This window comes from Protopterus annectens, chromosome 3.part1 (assembly GCF_019279795.1).
Source record: "Protopterus annectens isolate FY-2018-M chromosome 3.part1, PAN1.0, whole genome shotgun sequence".
NCBI classification, from domain to species: Eukaryota; Metazoa; Chordata; order Ceratodontiformes; family Protopteridae; genus Protopterus; species Protopterus annectens.
In genome coordinates this window covers 1,042,573,210-1,042,590,588 of record NC_056732.1, presented here as the reverse complement: position 1 = coordinate 1,042,590,588, position 17,379 = coordinate 1,042,573,210, and the positions used below count along the sequence as shown (strand labels likewise).

The window sequence follows — 17,379 nt, the reverse complement described above, 5'->3', positions numbered from 1 at the left end:
AATATAGAAACCTTTTTATTTATTTATTTTATTTATTGACATTTGGTAACAAGGAAAGTCCAACTGGGTCAGGGACCCATTTTCAGTGGAGGCCCAAGGAGAAAAGCTCCAGTACAGTCATTAACAGATAATACAATATAATGATACATTAGATGCAAGCAAAAAGATCCTAACATTATTTCAAGATGCAATCAGTTTAGAGAATACAATATTTCAATGCATCCGATTACAGGGTATATATATAACACATAGAAATAATGAAAAACAGAATGTTTGGTAGGGATTTGTGGGAAAATGGATTAAATACTTTATAGGAATAATATTAGAAGAGGTGGATAGGTTTGAGTGAAGTGCAATATATGGGAGGAAGGGTATATATGTGTTGGTGTGTAGTGTTTTGAGAGTTGAAGTAGGAAGGTTGGTGGGATGTTTAAGGAAAGGTAGCAATGAAGTTGCTGGGGGGGGGGGGGATGAAGGGCCCTGGCTAACACTAAAATTCCAAGTTACAAGTACTCTGCTACAGACCAGAAAAATTCCACTACATGGATAACTGGTGTTGAAAGGCCTTTTGCTTCTCTTGCCCCCAACAATGAAACTATCCACTATATTGTCAGAGTGGCCAGATTACAATCATGCAAAACCACTTCATAGCTAGGAACTAACCTTTGATGCTCTTTCTGAAGGAACCAGATGCTACAAATTATTTTGTACTTGCTTTGAACAGTTTTGACATTGTTATTGAATGGTGAAACCCAGTGTATTGAATGTTATTAACCCAAAGGTCAGATTCCTATTTCTAGTTGTATACATTTCAGGTGGGATACATGGATCTCCTTGGTGATATTTAGCATTAGATTCCTGCCTGAATACTTAACTTCCTTGTTTTCTACCTACAATCCACAGTGCTGCTTCCGGGTTTTTGTATCTATCTAGACTATGTGATTTTATCAGTGAAATGTATAACATGTATTTTAATTTTGTACTTGTATCTGAGATTGAATCAATATTTGTATCTGTACATTGTATTTGTATCTTACGGTTATTTATAAATGTGGAGCTTTTCTCCCCAGGCCTCCACTGAAAAAGGACATTTTGTCCAGTTGGATTTTGTGTAAACAAATGTAAAATAAAATAAATACAAATAATTTCTGACCTACACTTACTTGGCCATCACTATAATGCAAGGAAAAAAGACCAAGTCAAGTAAAGCATATTCAAGCCACTAGACAATTTGGTCAGCAGCTTCAGAAATGCCAGACTTATTGTTGAGGCAACCATGATGCCTAGAATTGGAAAGTTGAGTAGAAGAAACCTAAACTGCACTTGCAACCAAAGAAACAGCACCAGTCTCCATGTTTTCTACTATTCTGCAGTGTTGATGTACTACTAGATCACTGATTGACTATAGATTCTACTTAGAAGGTGGGGATGCAGGAATTAACCCTCTATAGCAACGAAGATAAAAATACATTCTTTTAAGGGTACTACCTATTAGGAGGTGGGATATACTGAAGCCAAAGTCTTCTATTCCAGTCATCTACTCCATGTATATATAGCAGTAGAATGTGTATGCCATCTGCTGTTGAAGGTTTAGCCATTCTTTCAACAAAGTGTGTTTTTCAAGGTAATGTCTGAGGACTTGCTTCAGTATCTTCTAATAGCAAGGAAACATGGGAAATGACATTATAATGGACCTTGGTGACCTAACACTGCAGACTGAAAAAATCCCAAAACTTTTACCATATTCTTTTAGCCTGTTAGTGTTAAAAAATTATTTATTTATTGACATTTGATTACTGGGAAAGTCCAACTGGGTAGGAGCCCATTTTTAGCAGAGGCCCAGAGAATAAAGCACCAAAGTATCACAACATTTTAAGAATAATAGTTTTACAATCTTTAAAAATTATACAAAAATGAATCAGATTCTGAAGAAGTCTTGTATTTGGAGACAAAAGCACTCAATCAATTTTACTTTTCGTACCTGTGGAGTTTGGCTGCTTACTTCTTCTTCCTTTATTATTTTTGGTTCCTGTCCTTGTGGTTTAAGTGACAGTCTCATATTGGAGTCAGTAGTGAGGACTGAAGCTCCTTAGTCACAGACCCAGAATAGACCCAGGATAGTAAAAGACGTCATTTATTGTTGGAAGTCCAATGGAGTATTGACCAGATGTCACAGTGAGCTTATTTGATCCTAAACGAGTGATGGTAAATCTCAGAGTGTATGTTAGTGGGAGTACAAACACACCATGTGCAGAGTATAGAATACTCCATTGATAGTGCAGGTGCCTATATAATCCAACAGGGTTTAAGGGACAGGGTTAAGGACATTCAGGATACCCCCCCCCCTCCAATGGCTGCATGCATGATGGCTTCTGTTATTGCCTTTCACTCATGGGGTGATGGGGGCAATTAATAACGAAAAGTGATACCTGTTTAGCAACATGGATGAAGAAATAGGTGGCCAAAGCTAGGTGAATTTTAGCAAGAAACATTGTAAACATTGCCATAGTAGTAGTTGTCACCCTGCACGTAAAATGGAAGTGGTTTGATGCCAAGCCAAATGTCTGTTGGCCTTATACTGAGCTCAAGCATGTCCAGCAGGGAAGCTATCTAGTGGTTGCAGAGCTACCCTCTCTGGGAAGGGTTAACCCTTTCTAGGAGATACCAAGGTTCACAAAGTGACTACAGGTACCTCATGTCTTGCAAACTCATATTGAATGTGTCTGGACAAGAGTTTTTTGCAGAGCTTAGGAATTTAAATAGGGTGTTGCTGCATTGTTTGTGTGGTGGTCCTGTAATCCCTAGATGATTTCTAGCTTTATCTGTTCTGCTGATTTTTAAAGTCATTAGTGACAATCTATGGTGTAAACAAAGGTACCTCATTATGGTCTAGCTGGATTGGATGGTTTTTACCCTATATTTATTAGGGCATATGACAACTTTATTAATGCCTAACTGCAACAAAGTATTCCCCTTACATCCAGCCTTTTTTCTGTATGCATGTTAAACTCTGCATTTATTCCCATACCAATGGAAAGGCTTTATAGCTAGGTTGAAGCTTTCTAGCCATTCACTCTAGTGTTACAAGATGTTTTGTGAAAGTGTTTACCCTGCAAACAAAAAAAATCACCTTGAAGTTTATGATGTGCTCAGTACCTGGCAACATACTCCTCAAAAAAGGATACAGTATACCTGTATGGCACTGCTTCTCCTTTACTGACTCCATTCTGGGGGGCTATAAACATAGGAAAGCTCAATGGGGTCATATTTTCTATACCTCAGGCAAGTGTTTAATCCTGTAAATCATAGTGTGCTTATTGTGTGGCTTAGTAAGCAGTAGAATTAGCTTATTCAAACATTTGCCTGGAAAATAAAATATTTAAAGTACTTATCAACTTGTAACATTCATTCTTCCCCTATCCAATCCATATATGGGTACTGCTAGTCTCAACATTAGGTGCTAGTTTTATTCTGGTACTCATAAATGTATTTTCCTACAAACCTTGTTTTGCTTACTGGATTTACTATGCAGATGGTATGATTCCCTTAAGAGAATCATGACGAATTCAACCAAATTCATTCCTCTCTTATAACCAGCATAGACATGTATGTACCTAGTTAGACATTTCTGAACTAAAAGTACATTTTTTTGTAGCCAAAATAGTGTTTCATTACCTAGAAGAGGCTGGGCAGCATTGCAAAATCTGAGAAACTTAGTATATAGAGGAGCAAATACTCAAACAGTGGGATATTTAAAAATAATTCAGTGTCTGGTTGTGGCCCTTTGTTGTTTTTTTTTTTTCATCACGCAAAAGCAAAACTATTACCAAAAGTAAGCCTGATCTAACATTTTATTGTGCTTTTTTCTCCACTGCATCTGCCACCCATCAAGAAGATATCACCCTTGTCCATTTGTTCTCCCATCCTAGATGTTCTCCATTGAGGGTGAGATTTGGCCAGGGAGGCAATCAGAGAGGGCAGTCTCAGTGGTGGACAGTGTCTTTACTAGCATCCCAGCATTGAGGACATATTTAGTAGGCCTAACTTTTCCTGAGGTGGGGGATGAACAGTCAGAATCAGTATGGGGAACCACCCTACCCTCCCTGATGTTGGAGTGCATTTCCATGCTGTCATTCTGAGTGCATGGAAATGCACACCACCGCTGAAGCAGTTTGGCAACCGAACTCCCTGGGACCACCTGCTGTGGATGTCTTCCTCCTCCTAGATGGCCCACCCATCCTCCCCTACCCAGCTCTGTCAAGTGCATAGGTTACCTGGTCCATAGCTAGGATTTAATCCCTGTATGCCACTGGTGATGTCAAAACCATTTCTCTCATCTTGCCATAGAAGTGCCACTGTTCTCTCCAGGAAAACAAGGAAACCCCATGTTGTGGAGAGTGGGGGTTAGGTTATCCTCCCTAGAATACTCTAATCTTTTGCTAGAACTATAATTAGCTGGTCAATAAGCTTCAGACAGTTTGGAACCAAATACACAATTGTACTTAAATATGCAGTTTGTATATAGTCTGTGCATTTTTCACTGTTCTATGTATGTACAATTACTGCTGTATGTAATATTTGTTGGTTTATATGTTTTAACACTTTTTGTAGAACTATTTTCCTCAGTCCTCCAGTAAAATGGAGCACTTTCTGCTCATTTGGATCATGACAGTTAATAAAGTGGAATATTTGTAATATATGAAAATTTATTTTAATAGTTAACATATATGTGCAGTCCATGAAAATGTCTTGAAAGTACTGATATGTGTAGTATAACATTAGTCTAAGTTTCTTGATCTGACGTCAATTTTCCTTCATTCATCAGCTGATGGATTCGGATCCGATATTCAGATCCAGAGCAGCCATTACACTAGCTCAATGTCTACCAACAAGCTCTCAAGCTCCTTTCCTACCCATAATGCACAGTCCCTAAAGTTCCCTCTGATCTCATTTGCAACTTTCGCATCTAGATGTGGTTGCCTTCAGCTCTCGGGCTAGCTATTAAAGATGTGTATTTATACAAATTTTACTCTTAGAACATTAACGTTTTTGATAGTTTTTTTTTTTCCATTTAAGACTTATTTCCTTGAGTGTTCTATAACTTTTATATACTTGATAGTGTAATCTTCACTACCATTGCTGGTAGGCCTTTTCTACCCTGTATACGTTTGATAGTCTAATCTGTGCTACCATTGTTGGGAGGCCTTTCCTATCCTGTTTCTCTTTTAAGAGTCTTTGTAGCCCTCTGTTTTCTTTGTTGATAGTTAATTTTTCCTTTTCTCTTTTTGCAAAACAAAACAAAAAAAAAAACTGTTAGCTAATTCTTACTGTTTTTTTTTCTTTATGGTTATTGTTAACCAAGTATTTTTTTTCTCTCCAAAGCATGTCTGAGAAAGGGTTTAAAAAATGAGAAATGTGGCCATAAAATGCCTTTTTCATCTGCCCACACTGTGTTTATTGTTTAGGGGCAGGACATCTTAAATAAGAATATGACATTTGTCGTGGGTTCAACCCCAGAGCCTTGTCTGAAAGAAGGAATAAGTTCATTTTAAAGGGGTTATTACCAACTCCTTTTTCTGAAGTTACATCTGGAGTTTAGTCTCCCAAGGTTAAAGCTAAGGACCCTTCAAAATGGTCCAGATCTTTGTTTTCCCCTGCATCGACTTCAAAGCAGAAGAAAGAGGGAAAATTTGTATTTAAAGTCACTTGGGATCTGACCATCTTCAAATCTGACCAGATATGTCTCAAGTCCTTCAACCTCAGATCTGATGAAACATACTCCGGATCGAACATCCTCATATCTTAAGACATTCCCAAGAATGGTTTATACGCTGACCTTGGATCTGGTCTCTTCCAGGGTGCCCTGTCCATTTTTAGAGAAGCACCCAAAATCACCTTTGATAGTGTCCTCTCGTTCCTCCAGGAGTCTGTCTGAAGCAGATGTGAAAAGAATGGTGAAGACATTTTTCACAGAGCAGATTCAAAAGGGAGATTCACGGTTCCTACCCCTTGGGATCAGGAACACCGTCCATCTACCACTCCACTGCTAATAGTTCCTTCTCTGACCCAACCTGTGGTTTTAGAGTCCTTATAGCTGAGCATTCCAGATCTATCTAGGTCTGATACAAGGGGAGTATTATCTTCAGATTTGACTGTTACTTTGAGTTTACCAGCTCTGACTTCTTTGGATCTGGATGACTCTCAGAGCTGAAGCTTCCAGGTTGGATCCAAGGGAAAGGGGATCAACGCTGAGGTTTTCAGAACCATCTCTTCCTCTTGGAGCTTTGGCAATGAATAGCTCGACTCCAGCTTCCACTTCTGGATTATTGCTGTCAGAGCATAGGGAGGTGACAACCTGGAAAATTGCTTTCTCAGTTCCATTGACTTCCTTCCCTGCCAAGCGGTCTATCTTTGAGGTTGTGAAGAGGGTTATCTCTTCTCCAGCAGGTCAGATGGGTTCTTCCCCCTTGGATCCACCCTCAACCTCTCACATGACTCTGCACTGGGATCTTCAGCATTTTACATCATGAAGACAGCCTGCCCAAAGCTTCCAGTCTACCCAGCAGGGTACTATCATCTCTTCCAGTATTTCTCTGGATCATCCCACCAAGGAGGTCCCTAGGAAGAGGAAGTGCAAAGGACACACTAGGACTCCTCTCAAGAGTCTTTTTCTGATGATACTGACTTTGATGAGGGAGAAGGGTCTCCCAAATCACTACCCAATAATGTCTCATTTGGAGACATTCTTGAGATCCTTAAACAGAAGGGTGGTTGGTCTGCCCAAAATCTCACTCCTGAGGAGTCAGTATTTCTGGAAGCTTTCAGGACTGGCCTGCCTATCTTCTGGGTTACTCAACCTGCTGATGAACTCATTGATTTGCTTTATAGGTGGGTATGGAAGGAACCTGATATGATTGAGCCGATCCCCAAGATAACAGACAAGATTCTGGCTCCACCAGTAGGAAGAGAATATTGGAGTAAAGGGGTACCAGGTGATGCAATGTTTGTGGCAGCAGCTACAAAGACGGAACTCATGGAACAGAGTTCTCCCATCCATCCCTCTAGTGGAGAATCTAGAGCACTGGACAGATTTGGGACGTGAGTTTATGCTTCAGCAACTTTTGCTCTTAGATCGCTGAACTACTTGACACACTTCATGAGACTGCAAAGGGGCTTGATTAAGGAACTTTCAAAATCCCTTTCAGGGCCACTACTGCTGAGGCTCAGTCTTCTGTGGCTTCATAGTTGGCTCCCCTTAAAACTATTGCAAATTCATCCAAGAGGCTCATTTCACATGCTGCAGAAGGCACCTCAAGGGCTGCAGGTTCAGGCATTTCCATCAGAAGGCATGCCTGCATGCATTTTGGTGATTTTGTGAAGCCCTTTAAGTCATCGTTCATCAGTGTTCCTTTTGATGGCTCAGTGTTTGGTTCTACTGTAAAAGCTAAACTCTCCAGGTGTGAAAAAGATGGAAAGACCCTCTCTGCAGTGGGTGTGCATTTCTAAACCCCTCAAAATACCTTTACCAGGAATCAATGTGAAGGTTGAAAGATGTGGTTCAGGAAGTGTCAGGGTCCTTTCCAGGCACACATGGAGGTTACTTCCTCAAAGGCAGAGAGGGGAGTGATAATGGCAGAGGAGGCCTGCAAGACCAAGGGTCTAGCGATTCATTTTCAAACAGACACTTTCAGTGCCCCTGAAGGGAGGCCCTATTGTCTTCCTCTGGAGGAAATTGTGGGGGGTTCTCTTATCTCTGCACCATGAAGCTTGGTTAAACATAACAAAAGACACCTGGGTGCAGAGAATTATTTCCAGAAGTTATATTATTCCCTTTTCCCTGCTGCCTCTGTTACCCAGAAAAATTTCTGATGTTCCACCCAATCAGATGGAAGCAGCAGCACTAGTAATTTAAAAGCTGTTAAAAAATGAGTCATCCAAGAGGTCCCTCCTGACCAAATAGAATTAGGAACATACTCAAGATTCTTTTTAGTGCCAAAGAGGACAGGGGAGTGGAGACCAATTTTAGATCTCAGTGTGTTGAATAAATCAGTTTGACACACCAAGTTCTGGATGGTCAGAGTTCAGTCCATTCTGCCATTTCTGAGCAAGGACAACTGGATGTGTTAGACAGACGTTGAGGATGCGTACTATCACATAAAAATGAACAGACAATCCAGAAGGTCCTTGCACTTCTGGCACGGCACAAGTCACTTTCAGTTCAGAGCACTACCCTTTGGCCTCGCCACAAGTGTATGGCAGTGGTAGCAGCTCACTTGAGACTACAAGGATTCCGCGTGCTTTCATATTTAGACGACTGGCTAATTACTGCCCTGACCATGCATCAACTGATACAAGCATGAGATCAAATGTTGCAGACTTGTTCAAATCTTGGAATAACCATCTATTACAACAAGATCCAAAACCAAGGAGGCGGTAGACATACCTCCTTGGTTTTGCCACTGCCGTGTCTACCACCTCCTTGGTTTTGCCTCTTGATTACATTTTGTACTAGGAGTTGGTTTCATCCATTGACTTGGTGAGATTTTTGTGACTTTTTCATCTACAAGTCTCATTTGCAACCAACCCAGACATTGGAATTCATAGAAGCAGTGTTCACCACAGTATCTATGGTAGCATCTCTTTCTCTTCTGAGAGTACAGACAATAAGGAAGCAGGTCAGGAAAATAATTTGCAGTACCAAAGTTTCAGCCCAATTGATTCTGCAAGCCCTGGGATCAATGTAAGTGGCAATAATTGTAGTTCCCTTAGCAAGATATCACATGAGAATTCTGCAATGGCTGCTAGAAACACAGTGGTAAATTCTTTCTCAACCCATGTAGGTAAGAGAAGAATAACTCAGGTATGCAAAAGTATCTTTCCTGGTGGATGCAGTTACAACTGTTACAGGGTCGTCCTTTCATTCCCCCTCAGCTCAAGGCCATAGTGACCATAGATGCTTCCCATAATATGTGGGGGTGGGGCATTTTCTAGAGAAGACTGTTCAAGGCACTTGGTCCCCTGAAGAGGACTGTTTGCATATTAGTTGTCTGGAAATGAGAGCGGTGCTTTTAGCATTGCAAGCATTCCAAAATTATTTCCCTCCCAGGGCAATCGCAATCCAAAAGACATGTCAGTGGCTTGGTACATCAACAAACAAGGGGGAACCAGATCTTATCCCCTTGTCGAGAAACCCTAAGAGTGTGGCAATGGGCGATATCTTCTAAATCACTTTCCTGATAGTAATGCATATTGTGGGGAAGTCCAACATAATAGCAGAAAAATTGAGCAGGTCAATTTTTACTGCCTCATGAGTAGTCTCTCAACAACAAGGTGACACAAATAATTTTAATTCAGTGGGGCCAGCCTTGCTGCAATCTTTTTGCATCTCCCCTGAACAAGTGTAGCAGTTTCTTTGCTCTGAAACCCACTCCATGGGATGCTCCACAATTGGCCACCCAGTCTTCTGTATGCTTATCCTCCAACTCCCCTAATTCCCAAATTCTTTCAGAAAGCAGCCAGGCTGAAGAGCAGAGTCATATTCATTGCACCTTAATGGCCTCAACAGGTTTGGTTCCTCTTCCTTTGACCTCATTTACTGGACCCACCTTAGATTCTGGATCCAGTTCCACACCTCCTGTCTCACCCAACAGCCGTGGTTCACCCAGATATCTCGTATCTCAAACTAGCTGTATAACTTCTCCAATTCCCATAATAGCCGGGCAACCAATGCTTTCTTCCCTGAACATTTTATACTTTTATTTTCCCTTAAACCTTCTAAGAAACTCTACAAGAGTAAATGGAGAAGGTTCATTTACTGGGCAGGGCAGAATCAGATAGACCCCTTCTCAGCTCCAATTTATTCTGTGCTTGAATTTTTAAAGTTTGTTTAATGAGGGTGCTAGTTCATAGACTGTGAAAGTTCAACTCACAGCGGTATCCAACTTTCATGTGGGGTTTCAGAATTCTTCCTTAGCTTTCTCTAAACTCTGCAAAGCCTTTTTGAAAGGTACTGTCCTGTTAAGACCTCCTTTTAAAGACTCTGTGCTACCATGGGATCTAAATTTGGTACTGCAAGCCTTAATACATTCTCCATTTGAACCTGCAGCTAAATGTAATGTAAAAATTTTGACAAAGAAAACTGTCTTTAGTTGCAGTCGCATCTACTTGAAGAATTTAAGAACTTCAGGCATTATCTGCTAAGCCCTCTTACTTGTTTTTCCACAAGGATAGGGTCACTTTACATACCTGTGCTTCCTTCCTACCTAAGGTGGTGTCAGAATCCAGCATTAACCAAGCCATTAGCCTGCTAGTATTCTTCCCAGACTTTACAAATAAAGGAGAATATATGCTGCATTTACTGGATATTCATAGGCAATTACATTTCTAATTGCACAGAACAAAAGAGGTTAGAAAGACTGATCAGCTATTTGTTTCCTTTGAACATAATTTAGGTGAATCGGTTATAAAGGTAACTCTAGCTAGATGGTTGGCAGATTGTATTTCATTTGCCTACAACAATGTGTTCCAGTCTAGAGTCTCTATGGATGATAAACATGTGGCTGCAGCTTGGTCAAATTCTCATAGCTTTATCACTCATTACAAACTAGATCTGGTCTTTCAGGGAAGGGTAGCCTTTGGCTCAACCATAATCAGGTATATCTTTTTTAGAATCCACCCAGAATTTTGGGTAGCTGAGGATTCTGTCCCATCATCTGAGGAATTAATGAAGATTGATAATATCAGATGAATGAGAGAGAGAGAAGCCTGGATGATGTGGGGCTAGTGAATCAGGAAATGCAATGGATTAGCAAGGCAGAAGTAAGGATAGCTATGAAGAGGATGAAGAATGGAAAGGCTGTTGGTCCAGATGACATGCCTGTGGAAGCTTGGAGGTGTTTAGGAGAAATGACAGTGGAATTTTTAACCAGATTGTTTAATGAAATCGTGGAAAGTGAGACGATGCCTGAGGAGTGGCGAAAAAGTGTTTTGGTACCAATTTTTAAGAATAAGGGTGATGTGCAGAGCTGTAGTAACTACAGAGGGATAAAATTGATCAGTCACAGCATGAAATTATGGGAAAGAGTAGTGGAAGCTAGGTTAAGAAGGGAGGTGATGATTAGTGATCAGCAGTATGGTTTCATGCCAGGAAAGAACACTACAGATGCGATGTTTGCTCTGAGAGTGTTGATGGAGAAGTACAGAGAAGGTCAGAAGGAGTTGCATTGTGTCTTTGTGGACTTAGAGAAAGCATATGACAGGGTGCCTAGAGAGGAGTTGTGGTATTGTATGAGGAAGTCGGGAGTGGCAGAGAAGTATGCAAGAGTGGTACAGGATATGTACAAGGGTAGTGTGACAGTGGTGAGATCTGCCATGGGAGTGACAGATGCGTTTAAGGTGGAGGTGGGATTACATCAAGGATCAGCTTTGAGCCCTTTCTTATTTGCACTGGTGATGGACAGGTTGACAGACGAGATCAGACGGGAGTCCCCATGGACTATGATGTTTGCAGATGACATTGTGATATGCAGTGAGAGTAGGGAACAGGTTGAGGAGACCCTGGAGAGGTGGAGATATGCTCTAGAGAGAAGAGGAATGAAGGTTAGCTGGACTAAGATGGAATATATGTGTGTGAATGAAAGGGTGGATAGCGGAATGTTGAGGATGCAGGGAGTAGAGTTGGCGAATGTGGAGGAGTTTAAGTACTTTGGATCAACAGTTCAGAGTAATGGCGAGTGTGGAAGAGAGGTGAAGAAGAGAGTACAGGCAGGGTGGAGTGGGTGGAGAGGAGTGTCAGGAGTGATTTGTGACAGACGAGTACCAGTAAGAGTGAAAGGGAAGGTCTACAAAAGGGTAGTGAGACCAGCTATGTTATATGGGTTGGAGACAGTGGCATTGACAAAAAGGCAGGAGTCAGAGCTGGATGTGGCAGAGTTAAAGATGTCAAGATTTGCACTGGGTGTAACGAGGGTAGACAGGATTAGGAAAAAGTATATTAGAGGGTCAGCTTAGGTTGGACAGTTTGGAGACAAAGCCAGAGAGGCGAGCTTGCATTGGTTTGGACATGTGCTGAGGAGGGATGCTGGGTATATTGGGAAAAGGATGCTAAGGATGAAGCTGCCAGGTAAGAGGAAAAGAGGAAGGCCTAAGATGAGGTTTATGGATGTGGTTAGAGAGGACATGCAGGTGGTTGGTGTAACAGAGCAAGATGCAGAGGACAGGAAGAAATGGAAACAGGTGACTCACTGTGGCGACCCCTAACCGGGAAAAGCTGAAAGAAGAAGAATATCAGATAAAGAAGTTATGTACTTCCATAATGTTCCATCTGTGTTGTCTATATTCATTATTCCACAACTCCCCACCCTCCACCCCCTCCATGTCTCTTTATTGACTTCTGGAGGAATGAGACTCTTAGAGACATCATATGCCTCCTTCATTGAACTCCAGTTATGGAAATTCTTTTATAGTTTCTCTCTCAATTAGTAAATAGGATCTGCGGGACAATAGGGATAGTGCATTGTGGATAGGAAAGGAGTTCATTGGAGGCCACAAGCTAGTATAACAGCCAAGTCAGATCAGGATATCTGATCCAAACCCATCAGTTGAGGTAGAATGAAAATGGACAAAACAGATGGAACATTATGGTATATACGTAACTTCTTTTTAAAGTACAGTGATTATCACTTAGGGTAAACTTATCTGCTCTTGTGTTTAACCTCGAATGTTAAGGCAGAAGAATGTGCAGAGAAATCATTGTGCAGTCATAATGCTATGTCAGTCACTCTAGTAAGCCTACATAGCCTTTTCAGTTCTTGAACCCCATGGGTAACCACTAACTGCACTGACCTTATGAAACAGAGACACAGCATGGGATAAATGGAAACGTAACAGAACACAGCAAAATATGCAAGCATTTAAAACACTATGCAACAAATTTACCAAACTAGTGGATAAATGTAATGAAGCCTACTACTTGAACCTGCAGCTACAACACAAACACGACCCCAGAAAATGTTGGCAGTCTATAACTACCCTTCTCAACCCAGGAACTAGCACTAGTCTTCACCCAATACCCCCCAGCACAAATAGCAGAGGACTTCAACAAATACTTATCCATTTCAGGCCTACTCACCTCCAAAACTAACTCCGGACAGCCCCACCCAAACCTACATTCTAACCAGAGTAACACATCACCTGCAACAGACCAAGCCGATAACTTTGCCAATATCCAACAAAATAACACCATCGTTACTTTCTCTTTTCAGCCCATACTCACTTCTATGATAAAAAAAAAAAGCTACTGCTCAAGCTGAAACCCTGCTCTGTATCAGCTGACAGCCTTCCACCCTAATACCTAAAACTTGCAGTTGACTCAGTTGCATATCCAGTCAGCATCCTGATAAACAGATCATTCTCAGAAGGCACAGTCCCTACAATATGGAAAATGTCGCAAATAATGCCAGTTCATAAAGGAGGACACTCCATGGAAATATCTAATTTTCACCCAATATCAGTTCTATCCAAGTTATCCAAAATCATGGAAAGGTGTATTCACTAACAATTTAATGAAATATCTACTCCAAAACAACCTGCTCACCCAAACTCAGCATGGCTTCAGGCCAGATCATAGTACATCCACTGTACTATTATTCTTCACAAACACAGTTAACAAGGCCAGGGACAAAGGATACCTAGCATCTGCAGTATTCCTGGACCTCACAAAACCCTTCGACACAGTTTCACACTCTTTACTGCTAGACACACTGTCCAAACTAGGATGCTCCACTATCATACTTCAGAGGTTCTAAAGCTACCTACATGATCGGAAGTAAGTACTCAAATGGTTTAGCCAATTCTCCTCTACCTACAAAACCCTACAGGAGTCCCCCAAGTGTCCATCTTAGGACCCCTACTGTTTAACATATTCATCAATAATCTATACACCACCTCTTCCCCAGGAACATTAATTCAGTATGCAAATGACTCAGCCTTAACCCGTACCTCTTGTACTCTCCATGAACTGTAAATCTTAACCTAACAGTCATTCACACAACTGAATCCTGGCTCGCAAAGGCCCATCTCTTTCTAAATCCAAAAACAAAACCTTTCACCCTAAAAATACCACCCTCAGCCTAGCCCAATTTAATATTATTGCAGCTGACAAAACCATTGAGAAAACGTACAAGAAACTAAACCCCCTAGGTGTTATTTTCGATGATAAACTCAAATTTGACCTTCATATCCAACAAAACATCAAAAAGGCACATAAAATTAGGACTGCTCTACAGAAACAGACAATTTCTTACCACTTCCACTAAGGCCACCCTGGCTAAAACCTTCCTGCTCCCCTCCCCTATTCTGTGGTTCCTGTATACTAACCAATCTATAAAACTCAACCAAGACCAAAATGGAACAATGCTACAACATAGTAGCAAAGTTTGCAAAAAACTCCCAACTACCTTACATATCACTGTATACCACTAAAAGAGCTAAATTGGCTGAAACTAGCAAAACAGCTTACTTATCAACACCTAACTACAATCCACAAACTATTCTATAGGCCCCACTGTCTGACCTGCCATAGTTAACCTAATCCACCCTTACAAACCAAACAGAAGACTCCGATTCAAAGACAAAAGCCTTCTTGAAACCTGCAAACCGTCCAGAAACCAAGGAAAATCACGTTACCTATACTCTATCACCAACTTATGGAACACCCTCCCACCTATTATTAGACTAACTCCTAGCCTACCTCACTTTAAAGCCTCCCTAAAAGAACAACTAAACAAATCATGGTTATGCACATGCCTTACTCCAGGCTAATATACTTTTCCCTCCTTATACCTCTTCTACTATAGTAACCTTCCCCTCCTAAACTAATCTACTATCACTTTAAACCTTGAAAACTATGCACCATTCTGTCTCTAGCATTTTACTCATTTGCCAGAGGACTAGTATTCTGGTTGACCCACTTCAGTCTGTGTCATGATACTTAAACACACTCAAGCAAATATTATTTATACCCTAAGAAGCTTTTTTCAATTTATGTATGAATGTAAATTGTAAATATTCTACTGTTATTACAAAAGTAACGATAAATGCCTGCCTATAATTCGTCCATTAGTGTATTCCTCTAAATGTAATCTATTGTATAATATGTGTAACAAAGTTACAATAATATGTTTAATGAAGTTTTATGTGTGGAGCTTTTCTCCCCAGGCCTCTGCTGAATGTAACCCAGTAAACAAATGTCAAACAAAAATAAATAAATAACAAAAATAAATAATTGTGGAATTTCTCTTCTGTACTATATTAAGGCTGTTTCCACTGTCTCAATTTTCACTATGGTATTAAAATTCTACATTTATGATGAAGTCTGCTGTTAACTCTGAGTAATCTGTAAGAAGCAATGTGACAGTTCTGAAATATCTGAATGCTTCATTTTCTAACCATATGATTTCCCAATGACGAATGTAGCTTGTGAAAAGCTACAAAAGCAGCATTGTAATCAGTGATGGGTTAGATAAGTGAGGGTGTAAAGCAGTGCAGTGTAATCACTGAAGCATGACCATACATGCTTTTTAGAAATCTAACATGGGATATCTTTTTCTGACTTGCATTCGTGATTGATGTCCTTTTTGTTCAGTCTCATGATGCTGAATTTACAGACCTTAATAGCAAGGTTATTAGTATTGTATTAGGTATATATTTCTGTTGACTATCTTGGGAAGCTTTGGATGATGTTATTAAAATAACTGTATTGCCCTGTTGCAATCATTGGTATGCTTGGTCATCCTTGACCCATTTCTCACTTTTATATCAGAGAGTAATAATTCAAAACAGATGTGGTCCCAGTACAAAGCATCCATGAATAGGTAAGTGCTTCAATATAAGAACCAAATGAGCGCCTCCACTTGTCTTCAAAAGAAAATGTGTTTTATGTCAAAAACCTCTGAGCTCTTTCATCCCACATCAATAAGACTTCATCGAAACTGTTAAAAACATTTTCAACTTCACTTTAAAAAGCTAAGACTCAACCATGTGGTTAGCAATAGCCAATCAAAATCAGCAAGTATTACTTTATTGATAACATGTTACAGTCATAGTTTCCTCCTTTAATTTTTCTGATGAAATTGTGTGATATCTTATTAGTGTTTTTAGCTTCTGAGACCAGAGTGAGTTCATAACTAGGTCTGGAAGATTTTTGATAGAAACATCATTTTTGAACTTTAGAATTTCTAACTATATTTTTAATCTAGACTTGTTTTTATGGAATAGCGAAGGCAGAAGATTCTTCTCTGAAGAAATGGCACAAACAGCATGAGGCCTAGGTGAAGACAAATCTTAGAGGAGGTAGAAGGATGTATTCAATTAATCAGTCACCTCTCATCCTGTATTGATTAACTATTGGAAGAGGTAGAGTTGCAACCCCCCCCCTTTTTTTTGCCTGGACAGCTTACTTAATCTACATTTTGTAGCCATATATCATATTGTCTGTTTGTGAGCATGATATACAAAGTTGATTATTTGCGCACATTTCATAGTTAATCATTATTTAATAGCTGGTAAGAATGAGCCTTGCAGAGCTAAAGATTTATTAGCCAGATATAATGCACATTTAATGTTTCTTTTTACCATACATTTTATTTTACATATGTATTTTAATTTGGTTTCTACACTTTGTATCTGCCTTTATAGGTACCTAATGCTCCTCCTGCTTATGAGAAGATTGCTGTTGAGACACTGCCACCAGCTTATTCTCCATAATGGATACGGGCAGCATGGATGTGATAAAGCCTGTGGCTTCCCACAATGTATAATAATCAGACTGAGGAAGATGGATCACAGGGATTCTTAATCGGAGAATACTGCAAGCTTTAAAACTGCATTTTTTACAAACATATGACAGATACAATTGCATACATGGAGTCTTATGCTTAGCTCATTAAAGTGCAAATATGACAATAAACAGCATAAACGTAATGTATCTTATCTCTCCCACCTTTGGAAAACTTCTTTATCTGATCAAAAACATTAAAGATATGCATAAATAACCTGAGTTAAAAACATAGTGGAGGTGTAACTGGTCACTGGAAGATTTAGTAATTTTGTTGCAGACCTCCTCAGTTGATTGCTACACAGGCAATGAGAAAGCTGCAATAATGTATTTCTTTTAATTTCATTTTTGGTTCTAGTAAACAAGTATTGCCTACCACCCTTCCCATCTGACACTTATATAATAGGTTTTGACAGGATAAGAATTTTCTGTTTAGCATCAAGAGAGCATTTAACGGTAATGAAATTCTAGGGAACACAGCATAATAGTCTTAAGACTTGTGCTTTATGACTCCAGGGTTTGAGGTTCAGTCTCTTAACAGTGTG

The 17,379-nt window shown here is 40.0% G+C and overlaps 1 protein-coding gene across 2 annotated transcripts in view; it reads left to right on the top strand.

The window, feature by feature from the left end:
- MLANA (melan-A) overlaps window positions 1–17,056 on the top strand; it is a 322,149-nt gene extending 305,093 nt beyond the window's left edge. For both annotated transcript variants that reach the window (XM_044067196.1, XM_044067195.1), the window contains exon 5: window positions 16,696–17,056. In XM_044067196.1, coding sequence (XP_043923131.1) covers window positions 16,696–16,764 — 69 coding nt within the window. In that variant the 3' untranslated portion in view covers window positions 16,765–17,056. The remainder of the gene's footprint in view (window positions 1–16,695) is intronic.
- Window positions 17,057–17,379: the final 323 nt, after the last annotated feature.